General features: G+C 47.1%; 1 protein-coding gene across 1 annotated transcript in view; it reads left to right on the top strand.

Annotated features, from left to right (window-relative positions):
• LOC144819631 (atrial natriuretic peptide receptor 2-like) overlaps positions 1-24,143 on the top strand; it is a 727,257-nt gene that overhangs the window by 632,383 nt on the left and 70,731 nt on the right. Inside the window, exon 15 of the mRNA XM_078677447.1 lies at positions 19,286-19,373. Coding sequence (XP_078533573.1) covers positions 19,286-19,373 — 88 coding nt within the window. The remainder of the gene's footprint in view (positions 1-19,285; positions 19,374-24,143) is intronic.

The following is a 24,143-nucleotide window of genomic DNA, read 5'->3' as shown; positions in this document are numbered from 1 at the left end:
GTGGGATCTTTGCTGGTGCGCCTTCGTCTCTCCAGATGTTTTCAGTTGCGTTTCGTGGTCCTGAGTTCTGATGTGAATCAGCTGGCTTGTGTGTTGGATCTGATGACGGTCTTGGAGGGCGTTATCAGGGCGATTCTGTAGGCGAGTTTGGTGATCTAGGCAGAGAGGTACTTGATGGCCTGGTCAAAATTGTTTAGGGGTTGGGATGGGTGGTGTTAAGAGTGTCCGTCCATTGGGTTTCTGTCACTTTGGTCCAGCTGTTGGGGGGGAGAGCAAGGGGTCTTGGTGGTGGAGTGTGGTGCACCTGAAAGGATAAAGTGGATGATAGCGTGGTCAGTCCAGGTGAATTTAGTGACATGGTTGTACTTGACTCTATCGCTGGCAGTGAAGATTTGGTCCAGCATGTGTCCTGCGTTGTATGTGGGGTCAGTGACCAGTTGGGTGAGGCCAATATTGCTCATGCTGTCCAGGAGGTTGGTGGTGTTTGTGTCTTGGGGGTCGTCGAGGTGGAAGTGTAGGTCGCCGAAGAAGATGAAGTGATTGTATGCGCTGGTGGGCAGGGCGATGAATTTGGGAATGGCCTAGGGGCTTGTATGTAAAGGTGCTTCTGATGGTTTTTCTGCCGTTGGCTTGGAGTTGGAAGTTGAGATGTTCCATGCTTGGTGCATTGTCATCTTCAGTGGTGGTGTAGTGGATGGTGTCTCTGTGGATGATGATAATGCCGCCTCTGTGTTTGTTTGTGCAGTCCCAGTGTATCATCTTGTATCCCTCAGGTGTAGCCGTGGCAATGACGGGGATGACAGAGGGGTTGAACCAGGTCTCTGTAATGAAGGCATTGTTTGGGGTAAGGGGGGTGACATCCTAGATATCGGTGGCACTTTTTCAAAGTGATTGAGCGTTGAGAAGGAGGCAGTGGAGTAGTTCTGTGGTGGTCATGGTCAGCCATTGTGGGAGTAGTGAGGGTTTCTATGCGGGCGGGCGGTGCTGAGTAGCAGGAGAGCAGGCAGTGGAGCCAGGTGAAAGGTCCCTCTGTTGAGGGGAAGCGAGGCAGCAGTTGTTGTTGTGGCATCCATGGTGCGGGTCTCACTGTTCTCCAGAGGAATATCTGTGGGTGGTCAGAGGGCCACGGGTTCCTGGCACTGGACTCGGTCCAGGCGTGGACGGGCACAGACGGCTTGCCTTTGGCACTATTGGCGCACCTGCTGTCTCACATTGCAGCCTCCATTAAGTAGGTTCTGAGAAGGGGGGGCAGGGCTCTGGGTGGTAGGACGTGGGAGAGCAAATGGGTGGGAAGAAGCGAGCAGCTCCTAGATCTTGCCGCAAAAAGGTTAACAAAAGTCAGTGAGAAAATAAGCAATGGGGCACAGTAAACTTAAGGATAACAAATGAGCAAATGAGGCAGTGACATAACAGATACCAGGCAGCAAATAAGGTAAAGTAAGACTTATGCGTAGAGCTTTCTAATGATACATGGCATATTGTGCATTTTACACTGACAGCGATCTGATGTTTTAATTTGGAACCTTAAACAATGAACAATATACACACATGGACTGAAACTGGTAAAGGAAAATCTCAAATCCTCTCCCTCGTCATTCACACACAGTTCATGCCTCTGCAGTAGGGAATTACACCTTGCTGCTCTCCCTACAGCCTTTGGTGTTAGTAGCTGAATGCACGTACTGTTCCCTCTCCCCCTGGTTGTCATTATCATTGGTAGAAATATCCTGCCCTATTTTAAGTGATACTTGTATGGCCTGCGAGAAGCCTGGGCTGTCTCAAAGGTGCAACAGCCAGGGCTGTTTGCCCCAGATGCTGCTCTTTTGAGGCTCCCCGCAACAGCCGAATCAACTTCTACGCTCCCAAACGCCACCTCCGATCAGCCAGCCACGCCCTCGCCGCCGTCCCCCGCATCCGAAGAGCGACAACAGGAGGAAGGTCCTTCTCCTACCTGGCCGCCAAGACCTGGAACTCCCTCCCGACCGACCTGCGCCTGACCCAAGACCACCTCTCCTTCAGGAAGAAGCTCAAGACCTGGCTGTTCGAGCAGTAACGGCACCCCCCCCTCCTAGCGCCTTGAGACCCTACGGGTGAGTAGTGCGCTCTATAAATGTCTTGATTGATTGATTGATTGACGCTACAAATTCTAAATAAATCCATATTTCACAAATTCAAGCCTAGCGTGCTTATCTGATATACTTACTATGAGGCAGGTAACACTAGTCTCCCCTAAGTGCTGTCATATTCAATGAGGAGACCACTGAAGAAACCTGATTGAACAGAGATAGCAAACTGTCAATTTTCACAACCAGGCTGTTGACTACTGGGGATAGAGCTGGTAGAGTACTTATTTTAGTAGGAGTCTAGCCAGAGGTCAGTGTTTTATTAATGACATGAACCTCAGTTTGTTCTACATTAAGGTTTAACTGATTAATTCCATCCAATAAAAGACAAAGAGCATAAGCCATTGTAAAGAAATGTGAGAAGAAAGATTGTCGCCTGGATGCGGTAGAAATTGTCAATCCACTGAGTACATGGAGTTTTTAAAATGTTAATGGGCTAAGGCCTGAGTGAGAGGAGAGTTGATTATTAAATGTTGGATTTTATATAAAAGTAGTTTTTTGGAAGGAGCACAGTGCAACAGGACCGCACACAACAAGTCCTCTGGGAACTCCATTTTCAGATAGATTCTAGAACCTCACTATGGAGACTGCAGGACAGAAACAGCACTTAATAGTAAATACCACCTCACAAAATCTATGTATAGGCAACAAGGGGAGACATAAATGTTGAACAAATGGGAAAAGGCAGAGCCCTCGGGGTCCCGCACTAAACTGAGGTCTTGCTGGCAATAAAGTTGGGCAAACATTTCTTGGTGTTACCCGAATAAAACAATTTGAAACCAATTAGGTGCACGAATCACTAGGGCTGCCACAGGAATATGATTTATTAAGATTTTTCACAGATGTGGAGTAAAGAGATTTGCCGATAATATTTAGTCTCATTGAGGGAGAAGTTGGTGTCTTGGATATGCAGATTTCAGTCAAACATTTAAAATGAATAATAAACCATTCTTCATCCAGCAACTAGTGCTTTTACGTGAGAGAAACGTACTTCTACCACACAACACAATATTGTAAACAACAATGACATGCAATGAGTAAGGTAAGCTCTCTTAACTGGTGGGAGCAGTGGATTACGTTTACGCTGCTTCGCATGCCCTTGCAATGAATGATGATGACAGCCTCTATTTGGGTTCCCCATCCTGAAAGGATCATAGTTGTCTGGAGTTTAATGTGACCAAAAACAGTTCTTCCATGCACTGTCCCATTTTTTCACTACACCTTACTTAAACTCTTGTAAGTTTTCAATCTGGCAAGGTGACTTGCTGCTGTGGGTGAGGGGCAGCTGATGGCCCCAGTTCGAGGTAGTGTACTGTTTGCACAGCTCACAGAGCAGACTTGTGCTTACTCTGCCATTGTCTGGCCAACACTCGTGCAGGCAGTCGTATGAATGTGAAAGCTTCTGCTGAAAAAAAGCAGAGCAACATGGGTGAGGATGTGGGGTGTAGGCCACTCTCCACTGGATCTGGTTGTAGACAGGTAAATCTCTGCTGTGGGAGGTCAATCTTCCTGAAGCCCACTTCAAAAACCCACTACTCAGATTAATAGAAGACCCCACTTAACATCTTCATAGGGGATTCAACAAAGGCTGAAATCACTGACGTTCATGCCGACTGATCTGTTGAACCCAGCCTTTCAAAGATTGTGTTTCTTTTCTGGGATGACCACCAATTGTGACTTGATGTTTTCAGCATCAAGCAGTAACAGGAGCTATTCATCTTGCTGGTAGGACATGGCATATGTCTGCAGTCCTTCTGAGTGCTTAGTTGTTTCAGGTCGTCTGGTTCCTTAGGCGTGCAACTGGGCCACTGGGGTCTTAAAGCCTCACCACCACATGGCCTGGCAGTGCAGGTCTTCCCTGGGGATGCAGCAGACAAGTTTAACTTTTTCCTTGGCTCCTTGCAGTCCAATTAATTTCTAGCTAGTGTCCCCCTCATTCCTGGGCCCCTCCAGCACCCTTTCTCATTAGTTGGTCAGGGTATACACCCGTTACAACGGATCTTTTACTCCGCACTACCATTACAACGCGACCATTACTCCGCATACCATTACAACGCATTGCGCTGGGGGGCGCTCTAGGATAGGGAATAAGTATAATTTACTATCCAACACCTTCCCTAGGGTCCACGGGGACTGGAGTTAGAATAGTAAATTATACTTACCACTATCCAGCGCCCCAAGGCGCTATGGGTTGTAACGGTATGCGGAGTAAAAGTCGCGTTGTAATGGTCTGCGGAGTAAAAGTATGCGTTATAACGTCATACATCCGTTGGTCAGCTCCTTGCCTCAGAGTAAACCCAAGGCAGCTTTTCCCCTGGCAGAATGCAGAACTTCCAGGTTTCTGTTCCAGAACCAATCCCTGGCACACAAACGAGTTTGTCTGTGTCAATTGAAGTGGGACCCAGGACTCTTGTGTAGAGAACTCTTGGGAGTCTACTTGATAGCACCTGCCCCATACTTATACTAAGATTGTTGGTAGAGTTTGTGTATTCAAAATATCCTTCTATGAAACTCATTTTGGGTAGTTTTTGTCCTTTGTTTATCCTTAAAAGACTTATACGGACATTGGGGCATATTACGAACAAGTAGTGATATTTATCGCTAAAGAGGCTTAGCGACGATTTTTTTATCGCTGAGCATCGCCGGAATTTATTGCTGAGATAACTTGCTATTAGCAATGTTTATCTCCAAAGCGATAAATTTTCCGGCGATAGCGGCGAAATGCGTGAATATCGCTGAGAATACAGCGATATTCACGCATTAGCGACGAAATGCTCTTAGCCATGTTATCCACCTCCCATTGGATAACATGGCTAAGAACTGGTCTGGGCAGGTGTTAGTTTTTGGAGATATTCGCGCTTAGCGCAAATATTTCCATCGTTACACCTGCCTTGCTAATAGGCGATAGCGACGTTAGCAACTGCTTTCAGTCGCTAACAGGTTGGGTACGCCCACTTTGCATGTCATTAGCGATAAATATTGCTGACATGCAAAGCGGGCCCCAAACCGCTCGCTATCGCCTACAAGCTGTCGCTAACTACTGTTAGCGACAGCTTGCTAATAAGGCGATAGAATTATTGCCGCTTAGCGGCCGAAAACGGCGTGATAAGTCACTATAGCCACCCTTGATAATATGCCCCAATGTCTTTATCTTTGGAAGTTAGCAGTTTGGTGGGGTGGAGATGCGAGTGTCTGCCTCACTTAACTATCTATAGCACTTCCAGCGAACATTAAAGACCCTTTGGGTCCAAAGCTCTCAGTCTAAAGTCTTGTGTACCATGAGTCTCAATAATTAATTCGGAGAGCCTTGCAAACTACATCGACTATCTGGCAAGCTCTCTCCAATCTTCTATTTTATAGATCACTTGTACACTTACAATCAGGTGTAGTATAGGATTGGTTGCATTGGAATGGAAAGCTACATTGAATAGGAGAGGCCAGTAGGCACTTTGGCTGCTCTGACACAGGGTGAAAAGGCTTTTCATGCCTCTATAATCTTTCTGCTGGCACCAATGTCATTCTTCCACTAGACAGTGAGCGGACAGTAGCCGCGAATAAAAAAGGGGACTACATGGTGTTCCACTTATTGCCATAGGGCCTTGATCTCAGTCACATTATTTGTCACTGGGAGCACTCAGCACAGCCGACTGATTGGCATATGTGGTGATGCAAATATCAAAAACTAACAGAAACTCACTGTGGAGGACTCGAGGCAAAGATCACATGCCCTCCAAGGTCCTCGTTCATACCTGTACTCTCCTTTTTCACTTTCCATCTGAGGGGTCAAACACTAAGAGGATGAGGAGCAGACCTTTAGGGTGGGTGCAGATCACATCAGGGTGCAGTGTAAACCGATTTCTCCCCTGAGCACTGGAAAACTCCTACTTTTTCCAGTGCTTGTCTGTCCTCGCAGTTGGGCCGGCAAGATTTGGAAATAAATAAATGCAACCATCCTTTCATACCCAGTGAATCTCTACATTTCTCTGCTGCTATGCTGCATTCTGCTTCCAGGCTCAGCAGCAGGACTAGAACTGGCTAATCTGCTTGTCTTCTCATCCTCTTCCTCCTCCAGGAGCGAAGCTGCCCTTAGCGCAGCAGGTACAGTGACTCTGGGGCCCTGCGTGGCCCATTGAACCATGATAGATGCTGTATTTACTGCCCCAACAGTAGTCAAAGGGATCCTTTTACTCGCTTGCACCCGGACCCACGGCATCCTTGCTATGCTACTTCCCTCCTCTATCCAAACCAGGTCCCATGTCGATGCCTATGTTGACTGCAATTATGGAGCTCGTCTTCAGCAATGCCTCAAAATCATCTCCCACAATGAAGAATCCAAAACAAAGAGTTAGCCCCGTACCAAGTTAAAAACAAAGTACGTCTTGCATGAGGAAAAATTAAGAGGGGGCGGAGGCGAAGCTTTGATTTAATTGATTCTTGACATAGCAGGGTTGATGCTTAAAGACCTTTGCCACAGAGGTGTAACACAGACACCCACAGCCCTGGGGGCTCCAAATTTCCGATTGGCCCCCAATCTCCGTTTGGCCCCCTCAGCGCAGTACTCTGGCCAGAGATCTCCTGACTGAGTCCGGAGGGGGCTTCTCCACGTGCCTTGCAGGCCCCCCTCAGGTTTCGTTATGTCAGTGCTTTGCCAACTAGTGCTGTCAGTGATTAGTAATGTCTTAGAGGAATATGAAGCAAACTGTTTTCTAGCAGAAACTCTCTAGACAGCAAAAGGGCAGATCTCAAGCAGGGCTGGACTGAGAACGCAAACCAGCCCTGGTAATTAAGTCAACTTGGCCGGTGGGGTGGGGGGCGATGGGGGTTGGGGGGTCTAGGGGTGCTCCTGGGAATCACTGCTGCTGCATCTGTTACAGGGAGTCAATATTGATTCACTGCTACAAAACCGTCTCCCAGTAACAAAAACGGCCCCATCCTTCCTGCCTACTGGGAAAACGCCCGATGCCCGCTACGGCCAATCCGACCTGATCCCAAGGAATCATTAGGCAGCTATTTGCTCAATTCTAATAGGCTCGCTTAATGCAGCTCGCCTCATTTTGAAAATTCTGGCACACCAATCAGTATCATCCTACCTGCAACAACTTCATTGGTTGAGGCTCTCACCCTAGCTTACAAAGCTCTGCAACATAAAGGCCCCTTATATCTGAGGAAAAAATTCAGGGCATACTCTCAATCCAGACCCTGAGATCCATTAGTCAAAATCGTCTTCATAGTCCCCGGGGAGTAAGGCAAGTAGGATTGGAAGATCCTTTGTGTACCTTACGGCCATGCTCTGGAATTCACTCCCAGTAGATCTTCGGTTAGCTTCTACAGAATACATTTGAGGAAAAATTTAAAAACGTGTCTTTTTAACATGGTCAGCGACTAGCTGCCGCCCCCCCCCCAATCCGGCACCCAACACCAAGGAACGTGGACACGAGACGTGTTTACTCTTTGGAAGGCGGGCGCTAGTCGCCCGGCCGTATTTATTAAAGTATGAAATTAAAAAAGGGTTTTAATTGCATAATCAACAATGAAATACAAAAATCAGCAGGACATTCAATTATACAATCGTTATCAACAAGTTTGAGAGCCTGACCTTAACAAAACTCTAATACAAGTTGTTCCTAGCTTAACTAAACATCCTATCTTGATTTTTGTACATTTCTGGCCATATGGCAGGGTCACTACCGGTGTCAGGTCCTACAAGCGGCGCCTTCCCCTTAGAAGTGCGCATGCGCAGTGTTACCCCGGGAATTGCCCGGTCTACGCCCCAAACTCCATTTACCCACTAAAGGAGGGCCCTTACTCTGCGCCGGTGGCGTCATGAGTCCACGCGCGCGGGGTGGCTACCAGCCTAAGGAAAGCGTGAACTACTCCTACCCGCGCTCCTTTGCATATTACCTTGCCCCTGGAGTACTGGGAGTGGCCCGCAGGCTCCTCCCCCTGGGCGGGAACCTCCATAGGATGATGCCCGCCCCCTCAGACCTCAAATATGTGCTCACCGATAATGACCTTACCGCATGCCCCATACCTAATAAATACGACGACCTATGGAAAAAAGTCTAAAGGACAACTACACTGGCTAATAAAGAACAGTATTCACGCATAGCTAAAAGGGAAAAAAGGCCTAACGACACATGGCATAAAATTACAATTCGGTACACGCATGTTGCTCATAATCACAATAACTACGTATATCTACAAAGGAAAAAAGGCCTAAAGACACACATCTTCAAATATAATTCACTTCACACATCATTTTCTACAAAGGGAAAAAAGGCCTGACAACAGATCACCAAATACCACAACAACCTACTCTCTCCCCCGGTCTATACCTATGAAACTTACCATTAGACCGGACATAACGCTGCTTAAACTTTGTACCAAGGGATGGTGGGTGGGAAACAAAGAAGCCCCGAACGCGGGGCACAACGTTCAGCGAGGGAGCGTCCAGGGACAAGGGAGTCTCCTGGGCGCTCCCTACCTCTTATTCCCGAGGGGCCGGGTGGCCCCTCCTCACGCCCGCCCCCCCTGACCCGGAACCAGTCCATTGATTCCGGGTCAGGAGGGGCGCCGGCCAATCGGCGGTGGGCCGCGCCCCCAGGGCACGCCCCCACCGTCGAAGGACCCGAGGGGAGAAGGGGTGAGGCGGTCGCCGCGCCGCCATGCGTGCGGGGGGGCCGAGGGCCCCCCCTTTTCACATGGTCAGCGACTAGCTGCCGCCCCCCCCCCAATCCGGCACCCAACACCAAGGAACGTGGACACGAGACGTGTTTACTCTTTGGAAGGCGGGCGCTAGTCGCCCGGCCGTATTTATTAAAGTATGAAATTAAAAAAGGGTTTTAATTGCATAATCAACAATGAAATACAAAAATCAGCAGGACATTCAATTATACAATCGTTATCAACAAGTTTGAGAGCCTGACCTTAACAAAACTCTAATACAAGTTGTTCCTAGCTTAACTAAACATCCTATCTTGATTTTTGTACATTTCTGGCCATATGGCAGGGTCACTACCGGTGTCAGGTCCTACAAGCGGCGCCTTCCCCTTAGAAGTGCGCATGCGCAGTGTTACCCCGGGAATTGCCCGGTCTACGCCCCAAACTCCATTTACCCACTAAAGGAGGGCCCTTACTCTGCGCCGGTGGCGTCATGAGTCCACGCGCGCGGGGTGGCTACCAGCCTAAGGAAAGCGTGAACTACTCCTACCCGCGCTCCTTTGCATATTACCTTGCCCCTGGAGTACTGGGAGTGGCCCGCAGGCTCCTCCCCCTGGGCGGGAACCTCCATAGGATGATGCCCGCCCCCTCAGACCTCAAATATGTGCTCACCGATAATGACCTTACCGCCACAGGCCAGTATTGTTAACCGACGATCTGGCCTCCCCCTCTAGCCCCTTATCTAAGGACACATCCTCCTACCCCAGCCCTCTAGCCAAGCCCAGATATTGTCAGCCCATAGGACATTACCCTCTTCTGTTAGGTGAACCCCGTCCTTCAAGTAAAACTTTTGACCCCAAATGCACCCATGAGGTATTGACTGTAACAAGGGGGTTCGGAACAACCTATCCAACCGTGTGTTGATCCTCTTTACCGAATGATTCAACGCCCTGACTGAATCGCCCCCCCGCCACTGAAGCCGAGGTATTAGTTGTGACCATACTAGTGTGCACCCGGGGCAGGTCCTAGCTATCCAACCCGCTGTCGAGATAATCTCCTCAATCAAGATGCGCCTGCCCAGTGTGGCCAAATCGTTCTCCCCAAGGTGAAGTATCACCACTGACGGTGGAGCCCGCTGGCGCGCTAACAGCCCCTGGAAGAATCCCCTAAACTCGTGAAGACACAACCCTCCTCTGCCAAAGAACGTGATATTCAAGCCTAGTTGCGCCGCCCTTTCCTTCTTGTCACCTGACAGGAAGACACATTCCGCTCGCTTCACATATGAATGACCAACAATCCAGACATTGTTCTTAGTTGTTTCCTGGTCGCCGCTCCGTGCTGATGAATATTGGCGATGCCCGACGACAAATTCCTCCCCTGCGTGACAGGTCTGAGAAACTGTAAGAGAGCGGAAAAGAGACCAAGCGTGAGTGACAGGTAATCATAGCATGTCAATCCGAACATAACGTTTATAGCAGTCTGACGACCACCTCCCAATTGTCTTCACTCTTTCCACTGGGAGGCCCCCCGCCACCGCCTCAGTTGCTGCCCCAATCCTGAAGGAATGAGACCCAAAATCTCTAGGATCAAGACCAGCTTTTGTGACCCCTATTTCGAACACTCTCCTGAATTGATACCTGGTCAAGGGGCTCCCGTCGGCGTGACAGAGCAACGCCCTGCGTGCTGAACCGACCAATAGTCCCATGAGTGATTCCACGTGCCTCACCGGGCAGCACGGGTTGGCGGGGGCCCGTTGCAGAACTATGGTGTGACCCCTAGCTTCTTGATCGGTCTTTGATTTCTGGATAATTACCCACATGGTGTCACCCCTTATCGTCACCCCAGCCTTCTGCAAGCCACCAAGTACGTCAGTTTTAGATCCTGCCACAAGTTCACTAATTCTCAGTGCCCCATAAAATGCCAGGGAGAATGCCGCCCTAAAAAGAAGCACTTCCCACTCCGAGTTACAAACAATCTCCAGCGTGCCCAGTAAGGCTGTTAGCCGGGCCAACCCCATGGGCTTCCTCTTATCCTTCTGGTGTCCCTGAATACGGCGCCATCCCCTTAAAGCCTTGCGTATCATAAAGGTATTGGTGGGATCCCGAAAGCCCCTAGCTTGCGCGAAGAATGACACAGCTGCCCTATGTCTGGTTGCCGCTGCCACTGAGCGCCCCTCTTTGTGCATCCATTCTAAGTAGGCTGCAAACCCATCCTCCTTCGCCCAAAGCACTTCCCACTGCGGCCCCAAGAAAGAACAATAAGACAGAAACGCCCCTTCGTACGCCGTCTTGGTCCTGGGGGCTAAGCTAGCGACCACGAGGTCCTGTAATCTGGGGCACCAATCTGCCAAAGTACCGCTGGGAAGTGTGCTGGCGAGGGGTCTGCTGTGGGGAGATGTTCCCTGAAAACCTGCATTTTGAAGCGAGAAAGGGAGTCAGCAGCATTGTTTAAAACACCAGGGACATGTTTGGCTCTAAAATTAGCATTCAGTTTAAGGCACCGCAGAACAATCTCTTTGATCAGGCGAAGTATGAAAAGGACACCGCGCCCCCTGCTGATTGATACATTCCACCACCGTCATGTTATCTGACCAAAACACCACTGATTGATTACATAGGTGTTCGGGCCAGACCATCAGTGCCACCCATATTGGAAACAGTTCCAGGAAGCCAATGTTGCCGAGCAAACCCCATGTGTTCCATTCTTCTGGCCATTGTTGAGCGACCCACCTATTCCCTAGGATGGCACCAAAGCCCACACTACCGGCCGCATCAGTCCATAGTCCTAACTCCGCTGATGTAGTGAGCGGGCCGGGCCAGACCACCCTACCGTTAAAATCCTCCAGGAATGCCATCCAAATAAGCATATCCTGGCGAATTTCAGACGATAGGCGCGTGCGGTGGTGCTTTTCCCTCAGCCCCTTCATCGCGTGCGCGATGGAGCGAGAGAAGGGGCGAGCCATTGGGATGATTCTTAGTGCGAAATTCAGTTGCCCTACGACCTCCTGTAATTGCTGCAAAGTGACCTTCTCCTTCCGAAGGCATAACTGCAGCGACGTCTTGAATTTGCGCACCTTATCCTTAGGTAGTCTGAAACATTTCTCCATTGAGTCAATCTCGATGCCCAGGAATTCCAAGCAGGTGGTCGGGCCCACCGTCTTCCCAGGCGCAAGCGGGACCCCAAAAGCCCGCATGAGCACGCAAAATTCCTGCAATGCTAGTGCGCACTCCTGAGAACCCGCTGTACCGAGGAAGAGGAAATCATCTAAGTAATGCATGACCCTTTGATGGCCTGTCACCTGTCTCATGGCCCATTCCAGAAATGAACTAAACATCTCAAAGTAGGCGCAAGAAATAGAACAACCCATAGGCATGCATTTGTCCATGTAGAACCTATCCCTAAAGGCGAAACCTAAAAGATGTTGATCCGCCGGGTGGACTGGGAGGAGGCGGAAGGCGGACTCTATGTCTGATTTCGCCATCAGCGCCCCGGGTCCAGTGGCCTGTAATAAGGTCACAGCCTGGTCAAAAGAGGCGTACTTGACACTACAGATACCTTCGTCAATGGCATCATTCAGTGAGGCCCCCTTTGGCGCTGATAGGTTATGAATCAATCTGAATTGCCCCTTCTCTTTCTTGGGGACAACTCCCAGTGGGGAACACACAAAATTGTGTACTGGTACTGCAGAAAAAGGGCCAGATATCCTGCCTAAGGAAAGCTCCTTGTCAATTTTGGCAGCCACAACAGCCGGATTGTGTGTGACTGATAATTGATTTCTACAGTGCGCACTGCCTGTGTATCCCTCGGCCGGGATCCTAAAACCTTTAGAAAAACCTTCCTGGAGTAGGGTGGCCGCTTTGTGATCCGGGTATCTGTTCAACAATGGAATCATTGCCACCACATCCACTGGAGTGGGGGGGCGTGCCCTGTCTAACTTATAGTGGCCTTCCCCTACCCCTCTGTCCCGTGTTACCTTGCTTGGACCTACAGGTAGATTCTGGGTGAGAGGGGTGCCCACAAGAGGCACATGCATGCCTAAACTTACACGCGGCCCTCGTGCAGGTACGCTTATTAAAATCCCAGCACACCCCTTTCTTCTCCGGCCCACCTGCCCTAAATTTCCCAGGTATTTCACTCGTTTGGGGGGGCCGAAAGGGCTGCTGCGGTCTAGGGAACACCTTGCCCGCACCGAACTGAGGGGGAGGTGCTGTGTCAGAGAACTGTTTGTGCCAAGCCAAGGAATCTACAGAGTCCCAGGGCAATGATCTATTGAATTCCAATGCCTTCCTAAAGTTGACATCATAACCCTTCCATGCTTCCCCAGAATACTGTTGACTCCACCCCACAATCCTGCTCGAGTAGCAAGCCAATGCAGCCTGCAGATCTGGAGGACGCTCAGCCTTAACTGCAGTGAAAACAGCCCATGCTTGCATCCAATTATTGAGATTTTCCTCAACCCTGAATCTAGTACATTGCGCCCTCCATTCACTTGGGAGCATCCACTCCTTCAGTGCTTTTGCCTGCTCCATTTCCCTATTATCCAACAATAAAGAATAAATGTACACGTATTTATCAGCCCAAATCATTTCTTTCACAGCTAAAGACACATGTTGAGCTAGATTTTCGCTCCTGGAAGGTACTACACCGTCCCCCAAGAGCGGCAATGCCACTTCCTTACCAAGTGCGGGCACCGGGGGCGGCTGCCCTTGTACTCCGTCCAGCTGGGGAACACTTGGACCTGCAAGAGGAGAAGAAATCGGCAATGCAACATTGTCGGGGACCGGTACCGACCTGATTTTTTCTACGAACCTTGCCGCCTCTGCCGCATAGTCCGCAGAATTCGGGAAGGCTCCCCCTTTTTGGAGCCATGGCATCATAGCCGTTAACTGAGATAACAATTCGGGTGGCATCGAATCTACGTTACCCCCCGGGACAACAGGTACCACTGGGGTTATGCCCAGTGGTCCTGGCATGGCTGGCAAGGCGGGCGCCGGGTGTGACCCGCCTGTACCTGGGATTGTGGGCACCGGTGCGGGAGCAGACCCAGCGTCTACTGGTTGACCTGCCGGCACCGGCACCACAGGGGCAATGGGTGTAGGCACGTGCGGGGGTGGGACCACCGCGGGAGGTGCGGCGGGTAATGGATCGACTGGGCCTGGTGTGGGGACCGCCTCCCTGGGCCTCTTGGACCTAGGTTTCCCTTGAGGGGTGACAAATTCCCCTCTTGGCAATGGTGCCACCCTCTTGCGGATCGGTCTCCCGGACGGGCCCGGTGCCTCGCCCTCTCTGTCCTCCAACCGAGCTTCCCGCTCCTTAATTTGGCCTAGTTGTTGCTTAATGTCGCTCATCTCCCGCATCATAGCCCGCATCATAGCCTCCATGTTGGACCCCCTTTTTCCACCCCTTGGACCTGGCATGATGCTTACCCCACAAACACCCGCTGCCTACTCAGTTCCCAACCGTCAACTGTGTGTACCTTTCAGATGGAGGGTCACCAGGGGGCTTTCAGCACCATGCAACGGCGACCGCAACACTAGCGGCTTGTCCGCTTATGTAAGGGGGTGAGTAAACCTAATGTAGACCCACCCGGCGGCCACCAGGAGCTATGAATGCTAGCCCCCCGTACCCCTCTTACCGACCAGTCCTGCGTCCTCGCCGGTGATAGTGATCAGCGGTCCCGGTCCACACCACGGTGCGTGTTGAATGCCCTTAGGTCCTGTCCGCGTCAACTGCTGTCGCTAAGATTGCCTGGAATTGAGAAACGTATTATCACCTTGGAATAAAGCAGGCGCAGATTTTGGAAAACCCAGTTACAAGACAGAGGACAATCGCAACCCCCCGTCCACCTCACTGTTGCTGTGTGCCACTAAAACACCTTATATCAGCAAAATACCAAATTACCCTCCTTCAAGGTCAAGACAATATTGAACCAGAAACTGCACTTATTCCCATGCACTGTACACCCTGTGTAATGACATGAACAATAACTCACTTAATCATTAATGCACTAACATCTGTAAGAAATGGCCCCACGTTTTACACACAAATGTACACAGGGCACTTGGCTGTATCTTGTAAACATCAGTAGCATTCGTTTTCAATTTTCCACACTACAGTAAAATTGTTTAACTTGTCTGATATTGCACGCTTGTAGATTAGAAGATTCTAGGCCCCACTATATTCATGTCTCCCCTCCAGGTCCTGCCCTGGTCGACCCTGCTTAGCTTCAGGCGCGACGCTCTCCCTTACAAGGCGGGAAAAACCCTTCTTTGTACCGCGTTGTCTATGCAGCTTCAAAATTACGATGGTATTGTAGAAGAACAGCCGCTCAATACACTAGCGGCTTTACTCACTTTGTACCGCGTTATATGTGGTTTGCACTATTGAGGGATCGTGATCCCAACAGACAGTCGCTCAAGTCCCCCCGCAGCCTTACCCCGGCCCTCGCGAGTCCCGGAGCACACCTCCGCCGTGAGCTGGCCCGCTGCTCGTCCCCGCCTACCCCCGCGCCGACAAATACCTTTTCCCTTCGTGCGCCCCCGACAATGAGCTGGCGCCTTTCCTACTTTCGGAGAGCTCCACGTCCTGGCACCTCTGCTGCCGCCTCGAGTCCTCCGCCGACGACCCTGGAAAGCAAACAAAGGGGAAAGTCCGATACTGCCGCCTCGCTGCCGATCCTGGCGATCCCACGACGATCCCACGACGGCTGGCTCGAGGAAACAACCGCTCCGTTATACCTGAAAAATAAAGCGGGAAAAATTTACAAAACAAAGAAGCCCCGAACGCGGGGCACAACGTTCAGCGAGGGAGCGTCCAGGGACAAGGGAGTCTCCTGGGCGCTCCCTACCTCTTATTCCCGAGGGGCCGGGTGGCCCCTCCTCACGCCCGCCCCCCCTGACCCGGAACCAGTCCATTGATTCCGGGTCAGGAGGGGCGCCGGCCAATCGGCGGTGGGCCGCGCCCCCAGGGCACGCCCCCACCGTCGAAGGACCCGAGGGGAGAAGGGGTGAGGCGGTCGCCGCGCCGCCATGCGTGCGGGGGGGCCGAGGGCCCCCCCTTTTCATTCTTCCCTCTATTCTCTTATATTTTTCAGTCACTTGCTGCTAGCGCCCGTACACCTCTTGGGAAGCAGCAGTGCGATTTAGAAATTAATTTGTATTGTATTGCATTTTCATACTTAATTAACCCAGAAATTGTTTACATTGGAGAGTCAATTCAAGAAAATATGTATTTTGTACAGAGGGAAAGATTATTTGTATTTTTTAAATATGATATTAACAGATATCAGACACGACTCATTTAAAATTATTACATGTCATTAAGTGAAGTAAATCGTGAACGACATAGTTCACACGTAGTGAGTGAGCAAGGCAAGATAAACAGCTGAAAATAATTATGCAAAATGGTGCCCACGCTAAATACTGTTCAAGAATAGAGCAGTGACAAAGGGCCTCATTTACAAAAAGTGTTGCATCGCTGTGATAAAACAGCGATGCAACACTTTTCACTGTGCCCTCCCTGCGACACCATGAATGTCCTGTATGTACTGTACAGCGCTCCATGTCTCAAGGAGTGACAGATGCATCAGGAATCCTGACGTATCTGTTGGCGCAAAACTCACGCATTGCTGGAGTTGTGTCATAAGCATGACGTAGTCCAGCAGTCTGGACTACGGCAACGCCCTCTATGCCGGAATCAACAGAACCCTCCTACATAAGCTCCAAACGATCCAGAACACCACAGCCAGACTCGTCCACGGGACCCTACGACACAAACACATGACCCAACACCTATGAGACCTCCACTGGCTCCCCATCGAGAAGGGAGTAACCTGCAAACTGCTTACCCACACCTACAAATCCCTCCACAACATCGGACCCAAATACCTCAGCAAGAGTCTCCTTCCACGTACCCAAAGGGACCTCCCCTCCATTGACCTCGCCTTGGCAGAAACCCCCCGCATCCGCAGAAACAAAGCAGACAGAAGAGCCTTTTCCTACTTTGCAGCCAAGGCCTGAAACAAGCTCCCTGTCAACATCAGATGCTCCCCTACCCTGCACACCTTCAGGAAAAACCTCAAGACCTGGCTCTTCGACTGACCGGAGCTGCACCCCCCTACCCCAGCGCCTTGAGACCCTCACGGGTGAGTAGCGCGCTTTAAAAACCCCTGATTGATTGATTGACTGATTGTTTGATTGACGTAACTCCAGCAATGCATATGGGCGACCTACACACATTGTACTGCATCACCCTTACGCCGTCTATGAGGCAGACATAAGGTTTTGACACAGTGGCATCCTAGAAGTGGTGCAGTGATATCAGGTAGATTTCACTGTGCCACTTCTACAATGTTTTTTTGCTGGGGAACACCAACCCTCCATACATTATACCTGATGCAGGTATATTGTGGTGCAGGGGTATACAAGGTGACGCATCTGCCTAGATGGGTCACTTTGTACCTATGGTGTAACATAGCACATTGTTTGCGCTGCTGCTGCGTCACAAAAAGTGACGCAACGGAGGTGCAAAAGTGTCACAAGGGGCTCATAAATATGCCCCATAATATCTAAGAGTTTCTCTTCCATGTATGGAGCAGGTTGATGCCGTCTGACCACATAAAAATGTCTACATTTTGAACCTTAAGGAAGTCATTTCAGGAGTCTCTTCAGGCAAAAAAGATGGTGAAGGCTTGTCAGGCTATATCAGGAGTAATCGTAGCTCTAGTCACTTTGCTCTCCAGAATGAATCTGATCGGTTTTGCCGCACTGATTTAGAAGTGTTTTAACCCCTTCGACGCTCATGACGAGCTCAGCTCGTCATGAGGTACACCTCTCGTACACTCATGGCGAGCTGAGCTCGTCATGAACCGCAGGTTTTTGCGAACTGCAGCGCAGCGCGGAAATCTGCACCGCACGCATGGTGTTAAAGGAGGAGCTGTGTCTCTCTCCTCTCATGAGTGCAAGAAACATCAAATCAATCAAACAAACGGCTAACTAACAAAGTCCACAGTGATGCAATATGTTGGGTATGAAGTACCTTGGGGCATATTTACAAGACCCCTGCGCAGCCGATGCGTCACTTTTTTTGACTCACCGGCGGAGCAGTATGATGCTCCACATTTTCAAGGCCACATAAAGCTACCCTGTGTGGCTTTTCATGACCTTAAATGTAAAAATGTAAATTGATACTTGTATAGCGCACTACTCACCCGCAAGGGTCTCAAGGCGCTTGTACGAATACCGCTGTGGAACCCATCCTGGCTTTCCCTTTGAGGTGTCCACTACTGGGCACCCCCAAGGTGGAGGCCAGGCATCCTTAGCATTGTGGGGGCCGTTGTGGAGATTAAGCAAGCTATTTCCCAGAGTTGCAGAGTGGGACTCCATGATTGGAATAGGCAAAGAGGCGAGAATTATCAGGTCCGTGGAATTTTTGAGCCCAAGACCTGCCGAGGCGGGGAATTGAACCCTGGTCCCAGGCTAGACCTCTGCATCAGGGTCTGCCGCTCTAACCATTGAGCCACACTTCTCCACACTTTGTACCTGACCTTGTAAATACTGCCCCTTTTTTAATGCAGCAGTTTGCGTGAAAGGGGAGTGTCATAGGTCTTGCTGTGGGTCTTCCCACGCAACACCCATGGATTCTGCGCATTTCCAGATTTCCAACATTTCGTAAACCTGGGAATGCATCAGAATCCTACACCTCTCCAGGGGAGGCGTAAGGAGGTGCAACTAGGAGAAAAACTCCTAGCTTTTTTCCTCTTTCTACGTGTGCTGCTTACACATAGAAAGAGGTAAACACCTCTTGTGATTGTTTTTGTGCAGGAAGGTGTCCGTTTCTGCACAAAACAATCACCCCGCAACGCTGGCCCCCTTACATCATGGTGCAAGGGTGCCTGCATTGGCGCATGGCAGCCAATTGTGCACCATCGTAGATGAGAGCACAGGGATCCGTCATATTGTTGTAAATATGACGCATCCCTGTGCTTTGAAAGAAATGAAGCATGGCGCAGGCTTGCGACACCACGCTGCATTACTTTCTTGTAAATAAGGCCCTTTGTACCTAATTGTATAAGGCAAATAAGTGGATTGTTCCTTGAGAACCACTGATCTGCTTCCTAGACTGTGTGTCTAGATGCCCCTTGGAAAAAGTGTAAGCCCTGTTTTTTCATTTTTTCTCCGAAACATCACAGACAATAAACTGAAAAGCTGATGTAAGTGACTCCTATACATAGATGGCAAAGGAGTGATAGGAGCGATAACTGTCACTGTGAAAAATAAGAATAATTACGATTTTATGCCTACTTATCACTATCCCAGAAAAAAAAGAACAAATTAGCAGTTTGGTTTACATTACTTAATGCTTTATCTGTTTCTATTTAATATTTGAGATGATATTTATTTTAAATAAAATGTAATACCAATAAAATGTCAACTGTTTTAATTTTATATTTAAGTTGTATATACCATGAATTGCTTTTAACTATTAATCATTCATCAAAACAGGCATGTTGCCGAAACAAGTGGCTGATGACCTGAGACAAGGAAAACCACTACAGGCTCAGAGTTATGCAAGTGCAACTATCTTCTTCAGGTAAACTGGGAAACAAAGCTTTGTCAATGTGTACTGTTAGATAAACAAATGACTACAGAAAAAGTTTAAGAACACTTTCTCTGTTCTGTAGCTTTGGTACGCTTGTATTGTAGTCTGGAAATTGGTGTTCCTAGGACTTTCCCTTCTGACTCTAGGATGGAGAGGTTCTGCTCTCTTCTATTAGTTACGTTAGACCAGTTTTGCTTCCTCATGTTCTAGCTATATGACTGATTTGTACTTTCTACATCCCAGGATGCTCATGGATTGCTTGAGATCTCAGCCGAGGCGAGGGTAGACCAGATATGGAGTTAGGAGAAGAGAATACATTGGAAGTTTGATACAAAGTGCAAGATAAAGTATTTCTATGCTGTTGGCTACTCATGGATTTTTGTTTCTTCATTAGTCTGATAATCCTCAGTAAATTGTTAATACACTAGTGAGTATGACCCGACCTGCTCACTGTTTGGATTTGGAGAAGAGACTTATAACTCTACTCTTTCTGTCTGAAGTCAACTGCATTCAGATTCTCTAGCAAAGCTCATGTGAATTTTCAAACTGATGTTTAAGATTTTGAAGGTTTGCCACTAGTTCTGGCATTTTTAAAGGTGTATTTGTTTTAAAGCGCATGTTCATCCATGTGTATGGTGCAGAGGAATATCATATTTGTATTGTTACCCAACACCTTGGTACCAGAGCTCTCCATTGCCATTACCTTAATCTTATTATTTAAAAAAAAAAAGATATTTAACTTAGTGAGGTATCCTATTGGGTTCAGGGGAGTGACCAGTGCCTCAAAATATGTAAGAAATAGACTTTCGCATGTGAGTGAGGATATTAAAAACTGAATAGTATGTATCTGGACTACCCAAGAGTGGAACTTACATTACTGACAGGAAAGATCCTCTTCTTAATCCCAATTAATCATGTTTTTCTTAAAATTCCATATCTATGAAAGAATAAATAATTTTTTTGAAAAAAACAACTGTATTAGTACACATGCAAGCATATGGATCCTGTTAGCTATCGGGGCTTTGGTGACAGAAGACAATGCTGCTGTATTGAGAAGTAGATAAAGCAGTGATGAAGTTTCATAACCTACGTGATGCCTTGGGTCGTTTGCATGTGCAGTTCACAGTGGTGATGACATTTACTTTACATTTGTTGAGTCATGTCTGTGGGATATTGTGTTTATTTGAGGACTGTTAGGCATTGATTTTTACCAAGCATGTGGATTGGACTTTGTTTTTTGAAAGAAGCGCAGGGCTGTTTTCCCATCGAGCATTTTTGACAATTGCAAAAGGCACATTCCGTTTGTATATCGTGCAGTGTGCACTGTTATAGTGCATTTTCCATCTTGGGAGGAAAGACCAAGCGCAGCCTAATATGTTTCCATTAAATGTGGTCACAGTATTTTAGACATGTGATGTTCCCAAGTGTCAAATCTTGTTTTGGCACAGTAAGTGCCATGCTTCTTTTTGGCATGGAAGCAGTAGGAATGAAAGTTGAACTTGATGATCCTGGGGCTCATCCCCTCAGCCTCCAACCAGAGGTCGTGCACCAAAGGGGCCCAGCTGGGGGCCCCCAAACACGCTTTCCAACATGGTTTCCTTGTCGGACAGGCCGGCATGGAAACCAAGTCAGAAACCATACATTGTAATCTCAGGGGCAGGAAGGTCCACCCTTGAGATTACTGGACCAGATTCCAACAGGCCGATGGGCTGTCTGAGCCCGTCGTATGCCAGCCGGAATGACCGGACAATTTACTTTCCGACCACTTGTATGTTAATTAAGCAGTTGGGAAGTAAACCAAAGAGCCCATTACGATGCGGCTTGGAAGGCTCTGACCATCGGTCGGAGGCTTCCGAGCTGCATCCTAATCGGCCCCCAATGTTTTCTGGTTTCAACAAAAAAATATTCCTTTCCACTGTCTTTTATCAACCATAATCGGTCCATGACAATATTTTTGACGGGTTCATATCTAATGATTCCATCAGGACTAGCCAGTTGATATGCTTTTGCATCTTGTGCCTAAGTAATAGTGACTCAATCTGTCAGGGGGCCAAGCTGTATATCACGTGACTATCTCCAATACTGTGAATAATCACTTTCATCACCAGGAGTGAACTTTTAGAGTTCAGTAGACAGAATGCTTAAGTTCTCTTTAGAGGCTGCAATCACATAATTTAACTGGATAATTGCCTCTTGATGTTTCTAATTAGCTGCACCTTGCATGTGTATTATGTGTTGAATGTGTAGGGACCTGCTATGCTTGTTTCTGTTGTAGTTGTGCAGCTTGACTTAACTGCTGATGCCTACGCCTAATTTGAGCTGGTCGTTGCCAGTGGAGTCAACCGGGGCTCAGTTTTGGGAACTGGCATGTATTTTTGCTCATCAGACATTTACTGAGAGCAAAAGAGGGTAAAACACAAAAGGTGCAAAGACTAAGTAAGAGAAACACATAAAAAACATCACAAAGGGAGAAAGCAGGAACCTGCAAGAGTGAGATAAATGGGCAAAGAGTGTCTGATAGTGGACTAAAGAGACTTGCAGTGGATTTATCACTATGATGCCTTGGTATACAGGGTGCCCATATTTAATTGCATGACATTCGGGATTCTGAGCAGAACTTTAAGCAATTGCATTAATTCTCTTATCAATTAAGCACTGCCATCACCTAACTTCTACTCTAAATTCTCAATTTGCGCATGGTTGCATTGTTAATCTCACTGCTGTCACCACTTGAGATCTTAATGGGCAAATTCAAACCTACAGTGAACTCAGTTGGGGAGATATTCTATACATTTTTAGAATTCAGTGCTATCCATACATAATTAAGCCATAACATATGCATCACGTCGGGGTGTCCCTTGTCCTGCAAATATGTTTGGGTCCTTTATGGAGCATTGTTTATCTGCTGTGAGAACCCTTTAATGCAGTATTTTTCACACACTCATGTAGCTGGTCCTCAAGACCCAAACTCCAGTTATTTAAGGGTAGTAGCTCTGGCCCTGCTCAAGGGAGTGAATCAGACGCAGAAACATGCAGGAATCAGACATATGTTGTCCTCCATCCCAAGAACATTTATCTTTACCCCTTAGTGACCTCTAACTCCTCCTCCCCCTCCTTAGCAGGTTCGCTTGCTTACCAGTAGGGACATGGAGTCATAAATATGTTGTCCTCCATCCCAACTGCATCTCCCCTCGAGACTGGTAATGTTGTTTTTCACAGGGCTACACTAAGGCTTGCACTGCCTCTTCCGTCACCTCCCTTCTCCTGATTAGTGAGACAACATAATCACATCTCTTGCTTTGGACTGGTGAGCAGCAATTGGTCTGTTAGTTTTGAGTGCGTCTAACATCTGGGAGCACTGCCCCATTTAAAAGAAATTCTGGTCTTTCATATGTCCCGAACAATTTGGAATATAATGCCATTGTCATGGAGTGCTACTAAAGTAGAATTGGAAAGAAGACATATGCATTTTGTAGAATGGCCAAGCAGGATGGCAGATCGTATGTGAAAGCCAATCAGTCTGGCCGCCCCATGTTTTATCCTGCAACATCCTAGGGTATTCAGACAAACTAAAGAAAAATAATATTGAGGAGAAATATTGAGTTCAAAATATCGTGAGGCACAAATATTGTGTGCATAAATATCGTGGACAAAAATAATAATTTTAAGGCAAGTAATATAGATGTTAAAAATATCTATGCTGTTAATATCATTTACAAAAATATAATTGCAAATAATGTGTTTTTTAAATATTTCTTATGTATTTTTAGTATATATTTTAATTTATTAATTGTTTGTGTAACTATTGTTCATGTTTTTAATATAGTTTGTAAATTTCTACTTTTTTTATTATTTCATTTATTACTTTATTTGTATTTTAGTGCCCTAGTGAGTTGTGGCGTTTATAGGGGTACATGGTGGGAAGTAAATTAATTATTATTTAATATTAAATATTTAATTGATAATTATGTTAATTGGGTAATTTTTTTAAATCACGTTACATTTTGGGAGCAGGTTGTAGGGTTTGTAGGAGATGAAAAGTAATTTAATAATATTTCAAAATCATTTTTTAATGATTAATTATGTAATTGATAATTGTTTAAATTGTGTAATTCGTTGAATTTTGTATTAATATTTTTGATGTGGGTTGTGATTGTTGTACAGTTAAAAGGTGTGAAGAAAATGAATTTTAATAATTATGCTACATGTTAATAATTATTTATTTGATAACTAATTATGCAAATTGTGTAATAATTATTTTTTTAAGTTTCATATGAGTTGCGGGTTGTATTTGTAGGGGTAATGTGTGAGAAGTTCATTAAATATAATTAATGTATTATTAGATAATTGGTATTAGTTGTTGAATTTATATTAATGTCATTAAAACATTTATTAGGTGCGCATTACTGAGTTTCTAGTGGTAAAGGGTGGGAAGTAAATTACATCTAATTATTTTATTATTAGTCATTTATGATTTATTGTTTAATTGATAATTATGTAAAATGTATAATTATTTTAATTTAAAAATATAATTTCTGTGTGTGTTGTTTACTTTGTGTAGGTATAGGGTAGGAAGTTATTTAAGTAATAATAAACATACAAATAGGTAACTAATTATTTTTAAAATGTGTTATTTATTATATAATGTGTTAATTGTGTTATAGTTTTTATTTGTGAATTTGTGAGTAAAACAAGCTCTCAGGGAAGGATGATGAATGCAAGATCAATTTATTGCATCATAAATTTGTAGTAGAGGCCTTG

The sequence above is a fragment of the Lissotriton helveticus genome, chromosome 2_1 (genome assembly GCF_964261635.1).
Source record: "Lissotriton helveticus chromosome 2_1, aLisHel1.1, whole genome shotgun sequence".
NCBI classification, from domain to species: domain Eukaryota; kingdom Metazoa; phylum Chordata; class Amphibia; order Caudata; family Salamandridae; genus Lissotriton; species Lissotriton helveticus.
The sequence above is the reverse complement of the archived record's forward strand: the minus strand, read 5'-3'. Positions and strand labels throughout refer to the sequence as shown.